Source organism: Copidosoma floridanum, unplaced genomic scaffold (genome assembly GCF_036245765.1).
Source record: "Copidosoma floridanum isolate Cflo_tuat_1 unplaced genomic scaffold, Cflo_Japanese_pri ptg000030l, whole genome shotgun sequence".
Taxonomy (NCBI): Eukaryota; Metazoa; Arthropoda; class Insecta; order Hymenoptera; family Encyrtidae; genus Copidosoma; species Copidosoma floridanum.
This window is the reverse complement of record NW_028321907.1, coordinates 33,538,016-33,561,702: the sequence shown is the minus strand read 5'-3', so window position 1 is coordinate 33,561,702 and position 23,687 is coordinate 33,538,016. Positions and strand designations below refer to the sequence as shown.

Here is a 23,687-nt window from a genome sequence, read left to right as displayed (position 1 = left end):
ATGAGGAACGAGGAGTCATCCGGGGAGAGATCCCAGGTAAGCATCTTTCATTAATCATATAGGTAGTCGCCAATAATAGACGGCTTTAGACATTCGGAGAAATGTCTAGCCTAGGAGGGGGGTTTGTGACGTGGTAGCTGAAGCTATCACGTCACTATATACCTATATTTTTGAGCGAGTCATTGGCGGCTACCGAGTCCTATGATACAGTATATATTTTAAATATGTATCGTTTTACAACACATTCTTAATGTGTGTTCTCGGTGCCTCGGACTACGAGCCAGAGGAGAGAGAAGGACCGAAGACCAGAGAAGGGATTGAAAGTGTGTGTGGTATGATTGGGTGAGCATGTGTGCAAGGTAGAGAAGGAGAGAGAGGCGAGGGCTCGCGACACGTTAGAGAGGTGTGAGCACCGAGCGGCCGCGTCAATTCCCTAGTTTTGGAAACCTCCAAAAATTTACCGGTTTTTAGGCGTGTTGGAGATTTTTCGCATAGACGGGAGGGGCGCGCGCATCTGTCGAAGTGCACCGCCATAACGAGTCAGTACGGCACGGATGAGCATAGAGAGAGGATAGCGGAGAGCAAGGGTTTTCAAGAGATAGGAAAGTGACAGGTCCAGGAAGTAGATTGCACGGAGGAGCTGAGGGAGCCGATCGAGGTACCGTTATCGAGGGAATTCCACCGCGATTAGCCGAGTAAGAGACTGAGAAAGGTGAGAACAATACCCACGAAGAGCAGAGGAGCCGTCGACCGGGAGATACCAGCTGAGTCAACAGCGAGGATAATCAGGAGGTAAAGTTATAGTATTAGGGCACCGGGTGGTAGACTGGGCAGAAAATCAGGGTGATTCGAGGGGGAGTGAGTGTAGGAGAATAACCTGTGTTAGTGGCGCGGATAAAAGAGCGGGTAGAGGCTCAAGGGCTGAGGTCGTGTGGGTATCGTGTATAAGAGGCAAGGCGTGCTTGAGAGTGTGTGTATGTATGCGCATGGGTGAGAGGTCGGAGTACGGGCCACCGTCAGCGAGGTCAAGGTGAAGGCCAGCGGAGGACGATCGGGAGGCGTCCGTACCAAGGTCAAGGTGAAGACCAGCGGAGGACGATCGGGAAGCGTCCGTACCAAGGCATCCACGACGGGAGCAGTGCACAATAATATATATATACATACATGTATATAAAGATTACCGCATAATTCGATATAGAAGAAGAGAGAGAGAGAGAGAGAGAGAGAGAGAGCGGGCATAGTGTGAGAGCATTGAGGAGGAATAAATAGCGCGCGCGCGCTGTGAAAGATATATCAGTGTTAGTGTTAATAATTCGTGTCCTCAGTTTTCCCCCTTTTAATTTCCTTTAGGGAGTGTCCAGCGTTCCCAAGCCGGACACCTGTGGCCGACCTCCCGGCGGAGAGGTATCCAGTGAGTAGGGATACGGTAAGTGACGTAAGTGAGAATTTTGTGAGAGGATACGGGACGGCTGTCTTTCGGCCGAAAAATCCTCGTCACAATTTAATAGTGCGACTCGTAACCGCCCCGGGACATTGGGTGATAGGCGCTTGTGTTATTAAATCGAATCACTTTTTATTAATTCATAGAGTGGCCACTAAGCACCCCAGATCGTTTGGTGGTAGGCGCTTGTGTTATTAATTAATAACTTTATTTATAAATAAAGTAGCTAGTAAGTGCCCTGGGTCACTTGGTGGCGGGCGTTTAAAATATTAGTTAATTTTCTATTTATTAATAAAGTGGCCAGTAAGCGTCCCGGGTCATTGGGCATTAGAGGCTTTTGTTATTATTTAAGATTTATTATTTTATAATATGGCCAGTAAGCGCCCCGGGTGATTTGGTGATAGGAGCTTTTGTTATTATTTAGGATTTTACTATTTATTAGAGTGGCCACTAAGCACCCCAGATCGTTTGGTGGTAGGCGCTTGTGTTATTAATTAATAATTTTATTTATAAATAAAGTAGCTAGTAAGTGCCCTGGGTCAATTGGTGGTGGGCGTTTGAAATATTAGTTAATTTTCTATTTATTAACAAAGTGGCCAGTAAGCGTCCCGGGTCATTGGGCATTGGAGACTTTTGTTATTATTTAAGATTTATTATTTTATAATATGGCCAGTAAAAGCGCCCCGGGTCATTGGGTGATAAGCGCTTGTGCTATTATTTAGGATTTAACTATTTATTAGAGTGGCCAGTAAGCACCCTAGATTCTAAGTAATCGGGTGATACATCTAGAAGCTATTTCCAATTATTTTAGGAGAATATAAACTGAAAAAAAAATATAAAATGTGATATTTCAAAGAGAAAGCAGGAAACGCAATAATTAACAATTTCCACTGTTTTTCTAAGTGAAACGATATACCGGACGAGCCCAAAAAAAAGGTCTTGGTTGACGTTACAACATTAAAGAGAGGGGTAGGTAGAGATAAGGAGAGCCAAGTACGTTATTATTGATATTTATAACATTGTGTTGGAACGAAATTTTGGTAGCAGATAAAGTATACATATTCATCGGTTTTTATCGGACAAACTAAATTTGAAAATCAAACCTAGAATTTTATCGGTTATTACGTGTTTTTATTGTGTATCTGTATTATAATCTCTGTACTGATTTTAACTTGATTTGTTGTATGGTAAAATGCAAGTTAAGTATATCCGATGATAAAATTTATTATCGAAATAAGAAATTTAATGAAAAAAAATACTAAAAATTAAATTTTTTTCTTGACTTAAGAATATCAACTAGAGTACCTCAAGTTTGAATGAATTACTCAAAATACGCCAGAAGCTAATTATTTATTTTTATAATTGTAAAAAGAATTTGTCGTATTGGGGATTTTAACTCGATCTGTAGGACCCCAAAACTGATGCTGTATCGATGGAGCTAAAACAAACTTGAGCACGAATAAAACACCTTATTCTTGCATAAAGTAATGTTAAGATAAATAATGATAAAGTATATGTTCTGCTATGTTTATTCTTTTTTAGAGTGCTTTTACAAGTAAAGATATTTATTTAATAATTAGATGTCCAGGTATCCTTTTTTCTGGAGACGCTATCAAGGTGGTGTGATCCAAAAAGTTAAACGTACTTTTACGTTTAGATACTCAACTAGGTGTCAAGGTATCTATACATAAGGGATAAGTTCCTATAGAATTCATTGTTCATGTTGAAGAAGAAAGTGAAGTAATTAGGTGGCTAAAGCTGACAAGTTCCCATAGAATGTAGTTTTCATTTAAAAGGCTACACTGAAATAATCAGTTAGCTCAAGTTGATAAGTTCCTATAAAAGTAATTATTGCTGAAACCAATAAGGTCCTGTAATTTTAATTTTTTATAAAAGGCTAAAGTAAAATAATCCGTTGGCTCAAACCGATAAGTTGATGTAGAATTCATTGTTCGTATTGAATAATAAAGTGAAGTAATAATTTGGATACAGCCGATAAGATCCCCTAAAAATAATTTTTTATACCGAAGGCTACAGTGAAATAATCAATTGGCTCAAACCGATAAGTTTTTTAAAAGTCATTGTTCGTATTGAAGAATTAATTAAAGTGAGTAGATAGATAAAGCCGATTGGTTCCTATAAATATTTTTTTCATATGAAAGACTACATGGTTGGAAAAGTTTGTAATTCAAAAGCACGTTTTAGATGTATTTTTTATCCACATTTATAATTTGTATGAATTTTTTTAAATATCTACATTTATTCGTTAATATGAACATGCTTGAATTTCTTACATGTTATTTAAAATTAGTATGTTTTTGAAAACTCAAACGTATTTCGAATTTAACTTAAAATTTTTATGTTATCATTTTCATTTGATACATAAATGTCTAATTAATACCCATTTATGGTAACAATAACAAACAATCTCAAAATTCAAAATGTTCTAAAAAATTCACATATATTGTAAATGCAACTTAAAAATAAGTATAAGTTTCTATTAAGAATTGTATTACTATAATATATCTTTAAATTTTTAAAAAGGTTTTTTTAATTTGATTCACATTTCTTTTATTAGACTTATTTATAAATAAATTGTTTTCTTAGTTGAGCAAGCATGCGCAACAAAAAATCAAACTTTTTTTAATGATTATTTAATAGATTATCTTCTTACGCATGCAAGCAAGGGTGATATGTATAATTAAAATATTTCCTTAGGCAAGCATCGGCGATAAGAAATCTAATTGTTTTTTGGAATTATGTAATAATTAAATTAACACTCTAATATATAAACAGACTGCATACAAGAAACATCGAAAAAGTCGTGCAGGCGATGGTCTCGAACCTCGGCCACCGAGATTGCGCGTGCAATACAAGCACGCTTTACCACTCAGCTAGGTATGACGAGATGATACAAGCAATATCACGAATCATCTACAGATCGCACCAATACTATAATTTCTTTTTAAGCCATGTTATTAAATTGACTTTACAATTTTTCTAAAAAAATTTTTATGTGAATGTATTCAGTTACAATTAATGTTATATAAAAAAATATTTTCTTAGTGTATTATTTCAAGCATATGATCTACAATGAACATCTTGATCATGTTGTTAAATCTGCACAGTTTTAGGTGCACTTTTATTGTTTCACATACAGTATATTGTAACTAAATAAATTCACATAACAATTTTTTTAGAAAAATTGTAAAGTCAATTTAATGATATGACTTGAAAAAAATTATAGTATTGGTACGATATGTAGACAATTCGTGTTACACCTTATATTATCTCGTCATAGCCGAGTGTGGATAAGCATGCTTGTGTCGGACGCGGAATCTCAGTGGCCGAGGTTCAATACCATGTCCTGTATGACAGCTTTTTCTATGTGTCTTATATGCAGTCTATTTATATATTAAAGTGTTAAATTAATTTTTTAGAAGTTTGAATGAACATTAGCTCAGCCTAAGTAAAAAATTATAGCAAAAATCGAAGTTTGGGATCTTCTCATTGCCCATGTTTAGCCAACGTTTGGCCAATCATGAGCTTTGGCGAAAGTTTGGCCAAACGTAAAAATTTCTACGCGGGTATATAAGGTAAAATGGAGTATAGTGGGACAACGCAAAAATCGCAGGGTATAGTGGGACACAGGAGGAGAAAATCATAACTGATAAATTCATTTGTCAAAAAATATACTTAAAAAATTTTCCTAATATTCCTTTATCTCTTAGCTAGATAAGACTCCCAAAATTGATTGTGGTAAACGTTCAAGGGAGAATGAAAAAAATATTTTATCAAGCTGACCAAGCACTCGTTTGATGCATACGTCTTAAATGAGGCATTTAGACAATTCTAGATGTGATGCTAAAGTTGACGATCAAGATGATATAGGTACCGAAAATAAAACTTTTTCGTACGTTCAAACTATTTATACCTAATAATATGACACTAAAGAACAACTTTTGTTAAAAAGATCTTAAAAATAATTACTTCGTCTTAAAATATAGCCTGCCCTAGTATACCCTTATTTTCTGCAAAAGACCATGTAGAAGTGGGATGAGGCTTATCATTGCTGTCCCACTAGGGGTAAACGAGGGTATTATTGCGGTTGCTCCAGTTATTGCGGCACTCTTGAATAATGCATGTATTTTAATGGAACTGATGAGTTATGGATAGTAAATACTTGAAATTATAAAATCAAGTTATAAAGTACCTAATTCATTGAACTTCAGTTCAAAAATAGCCTAAAAAACTTTACATTTGTATAACAAAAAATCACGTCCTCAATAACTGGTGCACACGTAACATCTTTCACTATGATGGTATTATTGCGGATACCCGGTTGATTTAGCATTGAAATTGACCACAATAATACGTGCACAATAATACATACAGGCCCGCAATAATACCAGCATTGGCAAATGAACTTTAAAACCTCTTTTTAAATCGATATTCATGAGTTCATGCATTTATAAAAGGGGAATTCAATAGTTTTTGAGTCCAACATTAATAATAATAAAAAATCACAACGATTTGATGCACTTAATTTTTTAGACAACCGTTTCAAGCTAACCACTAAAAAAAACCGCAATAATACCCCGTTTAGCCATACTGCATCCTTTTTTTTAAAAACTAAGTAGTAGTGGGACAAGTACTTGACAAGACCAAATTTTATTTTTAACGACTGTGATTTCATGCTTTTTACTATAGTAATCGTGCGAGTGTCATCATTCTAATCTTTAATAGTAAAATTAAACTCTAATGTGTTTGTAGGATTAGTAGTTAAGTGAATGAGAACATTGTTACTTGGTAACTGAAATCTAACCTCAATGCGATCTGTATTAATCCATCCTACCCAATGTAAAAAAATAAATTTTGCAGAAAATGATGTATAATTTCAATAATTAACTTTCATCATACTAATATTGAAGAAGAAACTGAACAAAATCAATACCTCTAAGAATTGTTAACAGAAAAATACAGGTATTAGTTTACTCACATTATATTTTCATTTGGTATTTCAGCCTTTAAAACTTGCTTCTTATCTCCACAGAAAAATCAAATAATTCTCCTTTAAAAAATATATTTTCAGTAACCAATCTTAATTTTAAGATCTAGAAGGAAGCAGCTAAGGATTACCGACCCGTGGCGTTTGTTAATAATTTGATACATTACTTAAAAAAAAAAGAAAAAAAAAGAGAAAACATTGAAAAAGCAGTAGGCTTTAGTTAATATACAAGAAGAAGAAGAAATAAAAGCTCTGAAGAGTACGAAAAAAATTTAAATAAGAAGTTTTAAGATAGTAAAAAACTGTTAAGACCAAAAAAAATAACTTGAAAATTAAAAATTAAAAAAAAATATTTTAAGTAAGAAAACCGGAATAAAAATAATGACTCAATAGTACAGGAAATAAAAAAATGTTCATCTAAACATGAAGACAATGAAAAAGCTTTTAGTACGTGTGAAGTTCATTTATTGCAGAGCAAAATAAAAAGAAGAAAAAAAATTTTAAGACCTTAGAAACTAATATTTATTTAAAACTTGTGTTCGCTATTATTATTTTCGTAGTTTGTACTATTAATAAATATATTATTTAGTTTATGTTGTAGTAGACAATATTATTTCCTTTATTATTAACGGACATAGTAAGTAGGGATTTTGTGATATCGTTGAAAAAAATATATTTAAAAGAGAAATCCTTATCAATCTATTTTTCTTAATATTTATATAATTTTAAAAGTGATAATTCACCTCTTATAAATAAAAAATTGTGTTCTCACATATGCAAATAACATTGTCATATATTATACTGTCCTACTACCACACACCGTGTCCTACTACTGCCATAATCCTCAAAGACTGTGTTCCACTACTGCATATTTCACAACTTATTTGAAAAATTATTTCATTAAACGGATAATGATAAGCACAGTCAATAAATACTGTTTCCTTAAGTAAAGATCTATATTTTCAATTAAAAAAAAAATTTAGGTGAATTAGCATTGGTGGAACTTTAAAAATAAGAAATAAATATTTTTTGCTTGAAAAAGTGTCCCACTATACCCCATTTTACCTTAACATATATACTTTAAAGTAATCGCTTGTGTATATACTTAAATGAACTATCATTAAATATTTTTTGATTTTGTCCTGTAAGATACAATTTTTGAAGCACCGTTACAAAGAGGATGCCTTTCAGTTCATTTCTCTAGTCTTTAAGATTCTGGCATAGTTCTATAAAATATTGTGGCATAATTTTCGGTGACGAAATTGTGCACGTCAATAAAAGCCCATGCCAAACTAGTGCTCAACAATGATTTTCGAATGTCTTGTTCTCATTACCTCATCGTATAAGCCTCTCTAAAAGTTTGTATACAAGTGTATAAATTAGCATCTAGAAAATATTCTTTATGGTATCAAGAGTAGTTTCTAAGTAAAGTGTAGTTCACTAAACTAGTAAGTGTAGTGTATGATAATGAATCAATTTTTCTCAACAAGTAAGTATTTTGTGATCTTAGAAAAAGTTAATACTTTACGCACTTATATTTTAAATGCAGTGTACAAAATAATAACTTTGTGCACTGATACAAGAAAACTCTGTACTTCTCACTTAACTTAAAAAGATGCATTTCAGAAACTACAATATTTGCAGCCCCAAAAATGCTTGAGAAGGTCGAAAAAAGGCCTGAGTGTTACGTGCACAGAGTATTTAAGATTTTATTAACACACTCCTTAGATGTATGATGTATCTGTATGATTTATGTCTTAAGTTTTAATAGTTGTAGAAAGCTTTTCATATTCCGTTAACTAGATTTGTAAACTTATTGCTTATAAGGTTCTGAAATTTTTGTTACAAGAAATTACATTCGTAAAAAAATTTAGGCTATTATGAATTACCATCACAGATGAAATACTTTTAAATTTAAATTTATCATCGAATAAGTAAGACATCGAACCGCTAGTGAGCATAAATGCAATCAGTTGGCCTCCACAGAGTATAACTATGTATGCATCTGTGTGTATGTGTGTGTGTGTGTCTTCACGAGCGTGCGTGCGCGTGTACGTGTGTCTATGTGTGTGTAGTTAATTTCTCTGTTGTGTGATTTAGATCGCATAGTTTTCTAGATACCTTTTTTCGATACTCTCTCATAATGTACTAATGAGTTAATAATAATTTGAAATACATGGAAACTTTGCATAGGTTCAATTCCCATCAACAAAATAAAAATGAGTAGTCGTTAATAACATTCGGATTGCACGAGTTTAATAATTTCTAATGAGCGTAGTAATTTTGTACATACTTTGAGTTTTTAAGCCACTGGAGATATAGAGCTTTAAAGTTACAATCCGCAATCGCAAACCACATAATATTCTAACAGAAGAGCAAGGGAGAACCATGACAAAAATAACTATAGAATAACAAATACTATCAGTAAGTCAGCTTATTCTGTACTCTACACGTTGATACCTTCACAGTCGCAAACTACTTTTAGAGGCACCTTCCCTATACTTAGAAATTTTTTTTTCTGTTATGTACTTGTTTAATATTTACTTACACGTTACTTTTTGCACTTTTTCACAAAAATTAGCCCTTATTACTTTTACTTTGTGCATATTCTACTATTATTCTCTGAAAATTCTTGTCTCTTAGAATGGATTTTGTGTTTTCAACATTTTCCATCTTACAAAAAAAAAAGCAAAAAAATTGCCAACAAGTATTAATACTGCACTGTTAAAAATTTTCACAAAATAACGGAAAAGCACATGCACTAAAATTAATAATATTATGACGTTTACAAGTCTTTGTTTGAATATAGATAAGGGATAACAAATTTTTAGATAGACGACTTGAATAAAAAAAATTATGTGTCCACAGAAATTAAAGAAAAAGTGTCACATGTCAGTTTTACAAGTATTCAGAATTCAGTATGCACTGAGATAATACGTGTAAAACTAACCCTCTCTCATATAAGCAGTTGGTATCATAGAGGATTATTGGTCCCAATGACGGCCATATTAAAAAGTGGAATTCTGGGACTATGAGCACATATTGTGCTTTGCTCACATTTTTATAAGTCATCTTGCTTGTGAGTCCAGTCTAATTTATACTGAAGGATTTATGCTACATACACACAATAAAGAAAAAAAAGGGAAAACAGTTGAAGAAAATGAATGAATACAATTAAGAAAACTGATGATACATTAAAAAAAAAAAGAAATATAAGAAAAACAAACGAAGCAAAATCTAACGACAAGCTAGAAAATAAAAACAAGAAATCAATAGATCAATGAACAAAAGTAATACAGTAGTCGATAGTCATGCTTAAGCTACAACAACTCTGTAATCGTATCTGAGCGTGCTCCCGTTTTCTTGCATTCAAATAACTTTAACCTTACGTTTGACGTTATTAAGTGTAAATATCGGGCATACAAATAGCAGCACAATTTCTAAGAAAAACGATCGATAACTTTTTTTCTTTGTCTATTTTTGAGATTGCAAGCTCGAAATCAGTATTTGAAAAATTGTTAAACATCCTTCTTCCTTTATTTCAATCATGATTGTCTTTTTATTGAAAAAAAAAAAACTGAATTCGTTGTACTCTGCATACTTACTGCCTCTCAGTTAAATAGAAAAAAGACACAGTGTAGAATGTAAGAAAATTAAAATATTGATAACTTTTTTCATATTGTTACCAACAGATCTTATCAACATTCTTAACTCATGAGGAAAAAGAGGCTTATTACAGGTTCATAGTGCACATTATTTTGTTAAGTATTGTTATGGGTTGAAGAAACAAATAAGGCAGAGGACTTCTTATTATTAGCCCATTATCCAATTTTTACGTAAACTTTTTTGTAAGGTATTGGGTATTACTGGCGTATAAGTTTGGAAGTACAAGAAAGCGATTCGACGATTCGACTTTTAGATTATGAATCTTCTATGTACAGATATAACTTTAATATAAACTGTTGGAAACGTTAATTATAACTTTCTGTTCAGCAACCTCATCGACTAAAATCGTTTTCATACAAATTAATGAGCCCCAGCAGGCATTATTTATTCTCAATGAATTCATTTTGAATTCAGAATATTTTAATGAATTCTACAGGTTGTCATGATTTGAGCTAAATAAACTCTTAATAAATTCATAATCTCATCAGGTTATGTCATGTGTCTTGAATTCGCAAAGAATTCTTAAAGAATTCTTTTAAAGAAACTTTTTATTACTTTTGTGGGGAGAGCTGCTGAAAGACCATTAAAAAGAATTCATTTAAAGTTCATTATGAATACATTGATCATTCTTTAGTAAATGTAATGAATTCATTTACTGTCCCTAAGGAATTCATTTAAAAATTTTTGGTACATACTTTTTATCAATTTGCTATACAGTAACAACAAAAAAAAATAATTTTTGCATCATATTTATTTTCTAATATTTTTTTAACATGTAACAAATGTTAGAATCTCTATGTTTAGAATATAATTAAATTACATGACTACGAATAATAGTGTACCTTTAAACAAATCATGAATTTGTAAAATAGCACTAATCGTTTTACTTATCTAATATGTTGTAAACATAAATCACATAAATTAGTTACAGCATTGACAGATATTTAAACTACCAACTACTCATCAATAAACAAATAACTACTACTTTCTTATAATGTAGTACGGCAACCACAAATCATAAAGAATTCTTTATGAATTCACCAAGGAATTTGTTTTTGTATTCGCAAAGTGTTACTGAAGTGTTCTTAGAGTATTCCTAAAGTATTCATTTTGATCCCACGGTACTTAAAAATTAAACTTGAATAAAAAATTATTTCGTTAACAAGTCGGTTTTCTTCTGTACACACTTACTCACTCCGGCTTTGGATATACATTAATATCCGAAAAAAGTCTGCAGACAAGTGGAATCGAACCCAGGTAGCTAGAGCCCGCGTGTGACACAAACACGCTTCACCACTCGGCTATCGAGGATTCGAAAATTCCCTAACATTAAACGCCTACTTTAACTATTTACAAAAGCTATAATCCTTTGTTATTTTAATTTCCTCTTATGATTAAAAAATTGTGTAAAAAATCTCTCTGCTCTTCTCGCTTATGGACAACGCTATCTTATAACTTTTTATTACACGCGCACTTATCTCCACATATTAAAGCAACGTCGTACGATCTGGATTATAAATTATTGTAAGTACATGATCTTATAATGCAAATTATGAAATAAAGTCTTCGGACGTGTAATAAAAATTATTTTTAACACAAATAAATAACAAATTGAGATTGCAAAAAAAATCGTATAATCATAGCGAGCTTCCATATTTAGGACAAGCTTCGGAGCTTCACCATAAACATGATTAACTTTCGAACTTAAGACTCCCAGTGCTTTCGTAGCACAGGTGGCTCGCACGCGTGTCTATCGTTTCGTTTTTGCATTCTCGGGCTCAAATCTCAGTATGGAAGATGACTTTTTTTTTGTTTCAATGGTCTTACTGGTTATTCTGTATTTTTTACTCGACAAACTCTTTTATCATTATTACTTATGCAGATATTAAAATTTAAATTGAATATTAAATACATTAAAAAATTTTATTTTCATTGTCCAATAAGCTCCAGATTGTATTTTTGTATCTTCTACATACTTCTTCATTTAACTTTTATTCGATTCATATAAATAAGTTTTTTGCTACTTCGAAAAAAAAATAATAAAAAGGATGTCGTATAAAAATTTTTCTTATAACTTAATAATAATTCTTTAGATTTATTTTGAATTTTAGCGATAGCTTATTCCGTGTCGTTTTAGTTGTTAAAAAGTAAAGCAGTGTTAAAAAACAATAAAAAATTCATGCACAAACGAAGAAAGTCTCAAAATGATATCTAATTTAAGTTTCATTTATTTTTTGTAGCAACAGGCGAAAATCAATTAAGTAGTGCACCATAATAAACTTTTACTACCTTATTAAATATTTAATTTTTACTTACGTGTCTACCTAATTAATAGTAATAGAAGACTTCAAGTAAAAAAAGTAAATAAATAGTTAATAAGGCCTTCAAAGTGATTTTTTAAAAATCAGATCACATGGACAAAGAGTCGAGTCCAAGAATGCAAAAACGAAACGACGAACTAGCATGCGAGCCATCTGCGTTAAGGGGAAGCTGTGTAAGCTACAGTCAAAAGTCACTTATAATCATAACAAAGCTCCAAAGCTTGTCCTAAACATCGCTGGGGCTCGTTGGAATTATTATATTTATTTTGCAATCTCAACTTGGTATGTGTTCGTATTGATAACAATTTCGATTACACGTGCAAAAACTTTAAATAATAATTTTCATAGTCACAAGAAAACTCTGTGAAATTATATCACGGTAACTGCAACCTTTGTCCAGTACGCTCCTTAATTTTTTTTGCGCCCTAACAAGAATTAAATAAAATTAGATGAAATTACGTACTTCACGATCACAGATGAGTAGAAAGATTTATTAATTTCACTCATCATAAGCTGTAGGCCAAGCTCCGGAGGTAGTCGATGAACATATGTGACTTCCAAACTATCATGACACAATATCTCGATAGCTCAGACGGTTAAGGCTTATACCCTAAAAATAATCTCAGTCAATGTTAACTCTCTCATTTCTAACGAAAAGAGAAACATATTACTTAACTTTGTAAACAGGCATCAGCCAGACATAGTGTTACTAAGCGAGACAAAATTGAATGATAGACACAAAATGATGTTCAAAGATTATAACCTAATAAGAAGAGATAGACCTAACTCCATCCAAGGTGGAGGCACTGCCATATTAATTAAGAGATCGATACAGTCCCATCAGAGCAACTACTATATCCTGGCAGGTGACCTAAATGCCAGACATAAAAATTGGGGCGATCATTTTACTAATCCTAGGGGCACCTACATTGATAATTGGAACACATTTAATTCTATCAAAAATAAAAGTTCAATATACCCCCCAATAGAAGCAACTTTCGACAGAGGCCAGTCCAGGCCAGACCTTTGCATAGCCGACTCCCGTCTTACAATACAGGCAGCATACAATAAATTACCAGTAGTAGAATACGAGAGCGACCATCAGGCTTTAGAAATAATTCTTGATTTAAATAGCATTAAAAACTTTATTACACAGGCTACTACCGAGCATGTTAAAAATTATAAACAAACAAAATGGAGTAAATTCACAAAAGAACTAGAAAAAAACAAAATAATAATATCAAATAACAAAAACCTCACCAACAATGAAATAGATAATTACTTACACTCTATTAACCTTGAAATTACAAACGTGATTGATAAAATTGTTCCTAATTTTGAACCTAATAATAGTATGCAAAAATACAATAACCACCTGATAAACAAATTATTAGGGAAAAAAAACTTACTAGTTTCACACCTTAAAAAATTATACAAAAAACATAACGTAAATAATTATCTAATCACTAACGAAGTAAGAATCACAAAAAAATATATCAACCTTCTAAAATATGAGATTAAAAAGCAATACTCCATAAATTATAACAAATTTTGGGCTGATAAGGCCAAACTCATTAACTATAAGGATTCGGGCTCTTTCTTCCCGCAAATAAACAAAATTTTCAGGAATAATAATATTAACAAAATCGAAACATTACATGTAAATAACGAAGAAATACAGCACATTGCTAGGTCCCCCTCAGATATAAACAAATTTGAAAAAACAAACGATAATAAATATATACTAAAGAATGAAATAGACATTCTGAACGCGCTAGCTAGCAATTATCAACAAGAAAGTAAAAGAAAACCGGAAGATTTAAACGACAGGTTGACTCAAATTGTTAATAATAAATACAGAGAAATCAAAAATAAAGTCGAAAGGATACACGAAAATAACGAATCAATAACAACATTTAATGATACTAACCTATCAAACTATCCTAATAACCACGATCAAAAAATATTCTTTAACATAACCGAAGCTCATTTCAAAAATCTGAATAACAAGACGTCATCTGGAATAGACGGAATCCCCAATATTGTACTCAAACATATAAACAAAGAAACAATAATAAACTACACAATTATATTTAATAATATCGTTAACAATTCGTACTACCCAAATTCATGGAAAAGAGCCAAGATAGTCCCGATCCTTAAAAAAGATAAAAATCCAAAAGAGCCAAAAAGCTACCGACCCATTTACCTTCTTACCGGTATCAGCAAAATATTTGAAGCGTTAATTAATCAGCAAATACACGAACATTGTAGAACAGAGCGTATAATCCCAGACGAACAATTCGGCTTCAAACACAATCACTCCACTGTACACGCTCTCCACAAAGTTTTAAAAGACACTTGCAAACACCTAAACGACCATAACATGGTAGCAGCTTGCCTTGTAGATATAGAGAAAGCCTTTGACACCATCTGGGTAAAAGGCCTATTATTTAAGCTGTCACAAAAAAAATTTCCTGATCACATAGTCAAAATTCTTTTCAGTTCTTTCCAAAATAGAAGCCTCTTCACTGTTAACATGAACGGTAAGAAATCCCATACATTAGACCTATTCGAGGGTCTCCAGCAGGGCACTGTCAACGCCCCAATACTATTCAACATATATATTAGTGGACTAGCCAAATTATTTGAGTTAAACCAAAACCTGGAAAAACATGCAGTATTCTTTGCTGACGATCTAATATTATATACAAATGCAAAAAAGCCGTCTGAGGCAAAAGATAAACTAGAAAACCTCGTTAATAATGTAAATAGTTATTACAAAAAATGGTTCCTAAAAATAAGTGCACCTGAGTGTGAATCGATCTTAATCAGACTCGACCACAGTAGACTCAGTAGATCTGAAAGACGGGACTGGAAAGATTTTAAGATTCAAATAAGAGGGGATAATGGTCAAAAAACAGACATACCTCACAATAAATCGGTAAAATACTTGGGGGTTCAAATTGACTACTTGTTAAGGTTACATGAACACCCCATCACACAATTACACAAAGCTAACCTTGCGTTCCAATCTTTAGGAAATCTATTTTACAATAAACACCTAAATAAAAGAGCCAAGGTCATATGTTATTGTCTATTAATCAGGCCAATAATCACATATGCAATCCCAGTTTGGTTTAATCGAAGTGCCTCCACAAAGGAAAGAATTAGGTCATTCGAAAGAAAATGTTTGAGAGCCTGTCTAAATACATACAGGAATCCAGTACATAATTATCAAAAATATTTTAGTAATAAAGTCATCTATAACTTGTCCAGGATACCTCGGATAGACATACATATGTTAAAGTTATGTAGAAATTATTTCGTTAATGCAAAAAAAGTTGCAAATAATACTATTATTTCCGAATCACTAATTAACTTAGACATAAACCTATTAGAAAAAGGCAAAGCTAATGGAATAGTCTCGCCAGAAACGTTCCTATTATTAGATAAGCAAAGATTGATACAAAACAACAGCAATATACCGATAATATATCATTGGTCTAGACACCAAAGAAACAAAAAAATCCCTAGGGATATCGATCACACTCCCCCAATCAAGTACAGCACCGCACTGTCTGATGCAGATAGCAAGGAAAAGACTTTTAAAAACAAAGCATACTGGTGGATTCATAATCCATAATCAGAGCTCACGTAGTGTGGTGCTTGCTTGTTTGGAGGAAACTCTGTAAATACATATGTACATAATAAAAAAAAAAAAAATAAAAAAAAAATTTAAAAAAAATCTTTCATTATTTTTATTTTTAGTTACTATTTCTCACACAATCCGAAAAAGCTGCCTAGTGCAATTTAATGTTAAGGTATTTTTTCACTTACAACTGGAATTTTTTGACCTTTGAGTAAAAAGCTAAATGTAATAAAGAAAATCATACTATGTAATAGTGTAAATATTAAGCTAATAACACTCTAAGAAATACTTGTAGAGCATAAACTTATGCCAATAAGTATATAAGAACCAACCTTGTAAAGCGTTTCTTTGTACGTCATATTCTACGCTTTTTATTTTACTTACCATTGTATCTGTGTTTGAATAAAACGTTCTTTAAAAAAAAAAAAAAAGTTGAGGCTTATACCTATGGAGAGGTTATTTTGCAATGCTGGGTTCGATCCTCATTGTCACCATCATTTTTTTTTTTTTTTTTTCAAGTAATGCCCAATCAAAAGGATCCATATGGAAATCCATATGGATTTTCCATAAGGAAATCCATATGGCGTTTTGGAACAAAATCCATATGGATTTCCATATGGATTCATCCAATTAAATTTCCATGTGGAGTAATCCATATGGATTTTCACATAGACGTATGCGTTTGTCATCACTGCATTAAGCATAAGCGTAAAATGCATATAGCACTAATGATATTCCGCATTTATTGGATTGAAGATTTCCATATGGATGGATCCATATGGAACAATCCATATGGATTTTTATCTGGAATTTTTATTTTGTCATTATAGCAGTGTAAGAATAGAATACACAATAAGAGTAATTATCCGAATAGAGTTTCATATAGATTTATCTATATGGATTTCCATATGGATTTTTATACAGACAGAACCATTTGCTATACCTGCATTCAGCATAAGTGTAAAATGCATGTGGCACTAATAATATTTAGAAAACATTTAAATGAAGATTTCTATATGGATAGATCCATATAAATCAATCCATATGGATTTTATAACTGGAATTTTTATATTGCCAGAATATCATTGTAACAATAAAATACACGATAAGAGTAATTATCCATATGGATTTTTATATAGACTTATCCATGTGGATTTCCATATAGATTTTTATTTGGATGGATCCATATGGAACAATCCACATGGATTTTGTATCTGGAATTTTTATTTTGTCATTATAGCAGTGTATTAATAGAATATACACCAAGAGTAATTGCCTATGTCTGACAAAAACACGAGAGTGCGGGACTAGTAGTGGAAGTCGAAGAGAAGTTATTCCTGATGATACTGTGAATTGTTTAAAAGGTAATTCATATATAATGCATACAAGATTGTTTCTATTAATTTCTCTGTAATAGTAAAAAGCAATAATTCAAAGACTTAAATTACAATTAACTGTATGGAGCGATCGTAAGAAATTATTTTATCATTATTAAAATATAGTAACTAAAGCAGTAGAGAAAATGTCAGTCGCTGTTATTAACAAAAATTCAAGTATTAGTGTAACTTATGAAAATAATAGTAATATGTATATAAAAACATTTCAATTATTCAATTATTTTACCTGTGGAGTGCTAGATGCGTGATAGGAGAAAGTAATATCTGTGTGGAAGACAAAGACCAACAATCATGCAACAATCAGTTAATTCTTTTCAAAATAAAAATTTTATGATTACAAGTGTGTGGAAAAAAATTACTGCCCGTAAGTACGTTGGCTAGACATTATCGTAACATTTGAAATGTTGTATTCACATTTCTCAAAATTTTCATTGTAAGTATTAATAATGGCCTATTAATAATGGTCTATTCACATACGATGCGAAGAAAGCCGGTCTTTAACTTTGATAGTGATAAACCCTGATTGAGGCATTTGTACTTTCGTTGGTTTTTGCATTAATTTTATGTGGATAAAGTGCACGCTTCGCACGAATAATAACTATGAATTTAAAAAAATTACATACTACAGTACTTAACAGTTGTAAAAAATTGTTTCAGAGTGCTTAACCTGGTTTGCAACGCATAAACCGTCTTTGACAGAAGCTAAAAAAGCGGAGGCCATCAAAAATATGAATAAGTTTATAACCGAAGAAATAAATTACCAGATCAAGAAGGAGGTAAGCAAGCAATGTCCATTACTTAATTGGGATCTTTCGTGAAAAAGTACGGGTAAAAATGTAAAATTTAAATGTAAATGAACATATTGAAAATGTAAATGTACATATTAAAACATATTTCAAATTTTTCCTCATGAACGAAAAATAACGGTTATTTTCAAATTTTGGCGCTTACGTAGATGATGTCATGTTTAAATTTACAATTTTTTAATTAAGTTTACTCGTTTTCTTTAATTTAATACAAAACGTCATAATCTTTTGCTTATTAAAATCACTTGGTCGATTAAAAAGTTTCGTTCTAATCAAGATTAAACCCAGACTAACGGATTACTAATGTCGTGACTAGTGCGCTAGACCACCGTGTACTCAGGATCATATTTATGTAGTATATTTCTTGTGGCTTTCTTGCTTCTCCTGCCTACTGGTACTCACAGTTATTACCTTATTTTCATACACTATTACATTTTTAAAGTAAATTATGACTGAAATAATGTATTTGTGCAATATTCTTGCGTTGTATTGACTTGCTATATTCTTATATCTCTATGTGATATCCATACTGACTTGCGACTAAATTAAGAGTCTGAATTTTTCGGACTGGAAGAAAACTGGAAAATAATAAAATCACCATTTTGCATTGACAAACCTTGTAAAAACGATGTTTAACGATAGTTCTTGTCCAGATTTTTTGTGTAAATCATAGTTTAACGTTAAAAATGTCGAATTATTACGAAATATCAGGTGTGTAGCAGTGTTAAGTATTTTTTTATTGATTTAGGAAATTTGGAAGACGAATTTAGACGTACATAAATAGCGCGGTAAACAGGCTCGTCTGCTACACAAACTGACATGTAGATCTACCGCGCCACTTGATTTCGAACTTTCTGTATAAAATGCAATGAGAATAAAAACTTTGCCGATAAAAAAAAATTTTTTTTGGTTTCAGAAAAAAATTAAGAAGAAGTCTGTCACTTCAGGATAGTGATTCAACAAACATCACTGTTTCAATCATATTGTGAGTGTTTTCCATTGTCCGTTTGAAATGATTTGGATAACATACGTTTAAAAATCACAGTTGTGAACTTGACTCTTAATCAACAAAAGAAACCCAAGAAACAAGTTCGTATGACTTAATTTGAAATATTTCAAAATAAATGTATGATGAATCTTTCGTCCTCAGGTGTAAGTATAATTATGTATGCTTCTTTAAAATTAACACTGTGATGTAATGGAGGAAGTACAACAAAAATAATAATTCTTGAAATTAAACTTTGTTAAACATGATTTGTCTTGTTAAATATTAATTTATATAGACCCTAATGTAGAACATCTGCACCTTTTATAAGCTTTTTCGATAACATTACCCCAACATCTTTTGGGTCGTAGTAAGTACCGGATTTTATTTCTCATACAGCAGAATCTCAGAAAACTATTTTAATCCTAAAAAATTCCTGTAGTATATTAAAAAAAAAATTGTCTCTTCAAATCATTATGTCTAAGCTTAAAATATGACGTACGACTAGTCTTGTACGAAAAAAATCTTATTTTAACACGTGTCATATATGTGAAACATAAATGTAGGAAATTCCACATTGACGCTTGACGATCATCATAAAAAAGGAAATCAGCAATCTTAACTCATACTGTCAAATGTAAGGTATGTTGGAGGATCCGAAATTAGGCGACAGCGGGCAATCCGTGGTGGCCCGAACTCGCTCAGCTAGGCCGAAGAACGCTATTTTGTTGATTTCAGGCGAGTTTGGGCCACCGCGGGTCGCCCACAGTCGCCAAGTTATCCATTTAAAAATCCTCATTTAAATTAATGCGAAATATCATTAGTACTACATGCATTTTAAATTTGTGCTGAATGCAGATATGACAAATGGATTCATCTATATGAAAATCCATATGGATTAATCCATATGGAAATCCATATGGTTAAGTCTATATAAAATTCCATACCGATAATTACTCTTATTGTATATTCTATTCTTACACTGCTATTCTGACAAAATAAAAATTCCAGATATAAAATTCATATGGATTGTTCCATATGGATCCATCCATATGGAAACCCATATGGAAATACATATAGATAAATCTATATGAAAATCTATTCGGATAATTACTCTTGTTGTATATTCTATTCTTACACTGCTGTTATGACAAGGTAAAAATTCCAGATATAAAATCCATATGGATTGTTCCTTATGGATCCATCTATATGGAAATCCATATGAAAATCCATAAAGAAAAATCTATATAAAAATCTATTCGGGTAATTACTATTAGTGTATATTCTATTAATACACTGCTATAATGACAAAATAAAAATTCCAGATACAAAATCCATATGGATTGTTCCAAATGGATCTATCCATATAGAAATCCATATGGAAATCCACATGGATCAGTCTATATAAAAATCCATATGGATAATTACTCTTATCGTATATTTTATTGTTACAATGATATTCTGGCAATATAAAAATTTCAGTTATAAAATCCATATGGATTGTTCCATATTGATCTATCCATATAGAAATCTTTATTTAAATGTTTTCTAAATATTATTAGTGCCACATGCATTTTACACTTATGCTGAATGCAGGTATAGCAAATGGTTCTGTCTGTATAAAAATCCATATGGAAATCCAAATAGATAAATCTATATAAAAATCTATTCGTATAATTACTCTTATTGTGTATTCTATTCTTACACTGCTATTATGACAAAATAAAAATTCCAGATAAAAATCCATATGGATTGTTCCATATGGATCCATCAATATGGAAATCTTCATTCCAATAAATGCGGAATATTATTAGTGCTATATACATTTTCCGCTTATGCTTAATGCAGTGATAACAAACGCACACGTCTATATGAAAATCCATATGGATTAATCCATATGGAAATTTTTTTGGATGAATCCATATGGAAATCCATATGGATTTCGTTCCAAAATGCCATATGGATTTCCATATGGAAAATCCATATGGATTTCCATATGGATCCTTTTGATTGGGTGGATTATTCTGTTTCAATTTCTGAGTATAACTTTTATTTAAATTTATGTAAGTTGTCAAGTCTTTGTGTCGAATACATCAAAATAAATAATTTTTCAATGCTGTGTGACGTGAGATTGAGAAGCTGGTAAGGAGGTGCGTCACAAAAAGAACTTAACTCGTTGGTCAATTATTTATTAGCTTCTTGAAGGCAAAGGCATGTGTGTGTCTCGCACGGTATTCCCTACTTATCTCCTGTTCAAATCACTACACCATATTTAAAAATTCTAAAAGTCAAGCTACTTGCTGTAAAGCTACTCAAGCGTCTTTCAGGCCAGAGGCCGGGCGATAAGTAGGGAACACCACGCGAGACACACACATGCCTTTGCCTTCAAGAAGCTAATAAATAATTGACCAACGAGTTAAGTTCTTTTTGTGACGCACCTTCTTACCAGCTTCTCAATCTCACGTAACACAGCATTGAAAAATTACTTATTTTGATGTATTTGACACAAAGAGTTGATAACTTACATGAATTTAAATAAAAGTTATACTAAGAAATTGAAACAGAATAATCCATTACTTAAAAAAAAAAAAAAAAAAAAAAAAAATGATGGTGACAATAAGGATCGAACCCAGCATTGCAAAATAACCTCTCCATAGGTATAAGCCTTAACCGTGTGAGCTATCGAGACATTGTGTCATGGTAGTTTGGAAGTCTTATATGTTCATCGACCACCTCTGGAGCTTGGCCTACAGCTTATGATGAGTAAAATTAATAAATCTTTCTACTCATCTGTCATCGTGAAGTACGTAATTTCATATAATTTTATTTAATTCTTGTTAGGGCGCAAAAAAATTTAAGGAGTGTACTGGAGAAAGGTTGCAGTTACGGTGATGTAATTTCACAGAGTTTTCTTGTGACGATGAAAATTATTATTTAAAGTTTTTGCACGTGTAATCGAAATTATTATCAATACGAACACATCCCAAGTTGAGATTGCAACATAAATATAATAATTCCAACGAGCCCCAGCGATGTTAAGGACAACCTTTGGAGCTTTGTAATGAATATAAGTGACTTTTGACTGTAGCTTACACAGCTTCCCCTTAACGCAGATGGCCCGCATGCAATTTCGTCGTTTCGTTTTTGAATTCTTAGACTCGACTCTTTGTCCATGTGATCTGATTTTTTAAAAATCACTTTGAAGGCCTTGTTATTTATTTATTAACTTTTTTTACTTGAAGTCTTCTATTACTATTAATTAGGTAGACACGTAAGTAAAAATTAAATATTTAATAAGGTAGTAAAAGTTTATTATGGTACACTACTTAATTGATTTTCGCCTGTTGCTACAAAAAATAAATAAAACTTAAATTAGATATCATTTTGAGACTTTTTTCGTTTGTGCATGAATTTTTCATTGTTTTTTAACACTGCTTTACTTTTTAGCAACTAAAACGACACGGAATAAGCTATCGCTAAAATTCAAAATAAATCTGAAGAATTATTATTAAGTTATAAGAAAAATTTTTATACGACATCCCATTTATTATTTTTTTCTCGAAGTAGCAAAAAACTTATTTATATGAATTGAATAAAAGTTAAATGAAGAAGTATGTATAAGATACGAAAATACAATCTGGAGTTTATTGGACAATGAAAATAAAAATTTTTAAGGTATTTAATATTTAATTTAAATTTAAGCATCTGCATAAGTAATAATGATAAAAGAGTTTGTCGGGTGAAAAATACAGAATAACCAGTAAGACCACTGAAACAAAAAAAAAAAAGTCATCTTCCATACTGAGATTCGAACCCGAGAATGCAAAAACGAAACGATAGACACGCGTGCGAGCCACCTGTGCTACGAAAGCACTGGGAGTCTTAAGTTTGAAAGTTAATCATGTTTATGGTGAAGCTCCGAAGCTTGTCCTAAATATGGAAGCTCGCTATGATTATACGATTTTTTTTGCAATCTCAATTTGTTATTTATTTGTGTTAAAAATAATTTTTATTACACGTCCGAAGACTTTATTTCATAATTTGCATTATAAGATCATGTACTTACAATAATTTATAATCCAGATCGTACGACGTTGCTATAATATGTGGAGATAAGTGCGCGTGTAATAAAAAGTTATAAGATAGCGTTGTCCATAAGCGAGAAGAGCAGAGAGATTTTTTACACAATTTTTTAATCATAAGAGGAAATTAAAATAACAAAGGATTATAGCTTTTGTAAATAGTTAAAGTAGGCGTTTAATGTTAGGGAATTTCCGAATCCTCGATAGCCGAGTGGTGAAGCGTGTTTGTGTCACACGCGGGCTCTAGCTACCTGGCTTCGATTCCACTTGTCTGCAGACATTTTTCAGATATTAATGTATATCCAAAGCTGGAGTGAGTAAGTGTGTAC

The 23,687-nt window shown here is 31.9% G+C and overlaps 1 protein-coding gene across 1 annotated transcript; it reads left to right on the top strand.

Moving 5' to 3' along the window:
- On the top strand, positions 1–19,254 carry LOC149373600 (uncharacterized). The gene is made up of 4 exons (XM_089596924.1): positions 1–36; positions 17,329–17,452; positions 18,143–18,261; positions 19,208–19,254. The coding sequence occupies exons 1-4, from the start codon at positions 1–3 to the stop codon at positions 19,241–19,243; spliced, it is 315 nt and encodes a 104-aa protein (XP_089453050.1). The 3' UTR covers positions 19,244–19,254.
- The last annotated feature ends 4,433 nt before the right edge of the window (positions 19,255–23,687 follow it).

Coding starts and splice junctions, on each gene's coding strand:
- LOC149373600 (XM_089596924.1), top strand. CDS start 1: ATGAGGAACGAGGAGTCATCCGGGGAGAGATCCCAG. Junction 37..17,328: donor CATCCGGGGAGAGATCCCAG/GTAAGCATCTTT, acceptor TTGTCATTATAG/CAGTGTATTAATAGAATATA. Junction 17,453..18,142: donor TACTGTGAATTGTTTAAAAG/GTAATTCATATA, acceptor AAATTGTTTCAG/AGTGCTTAACCTGGTTTGCA.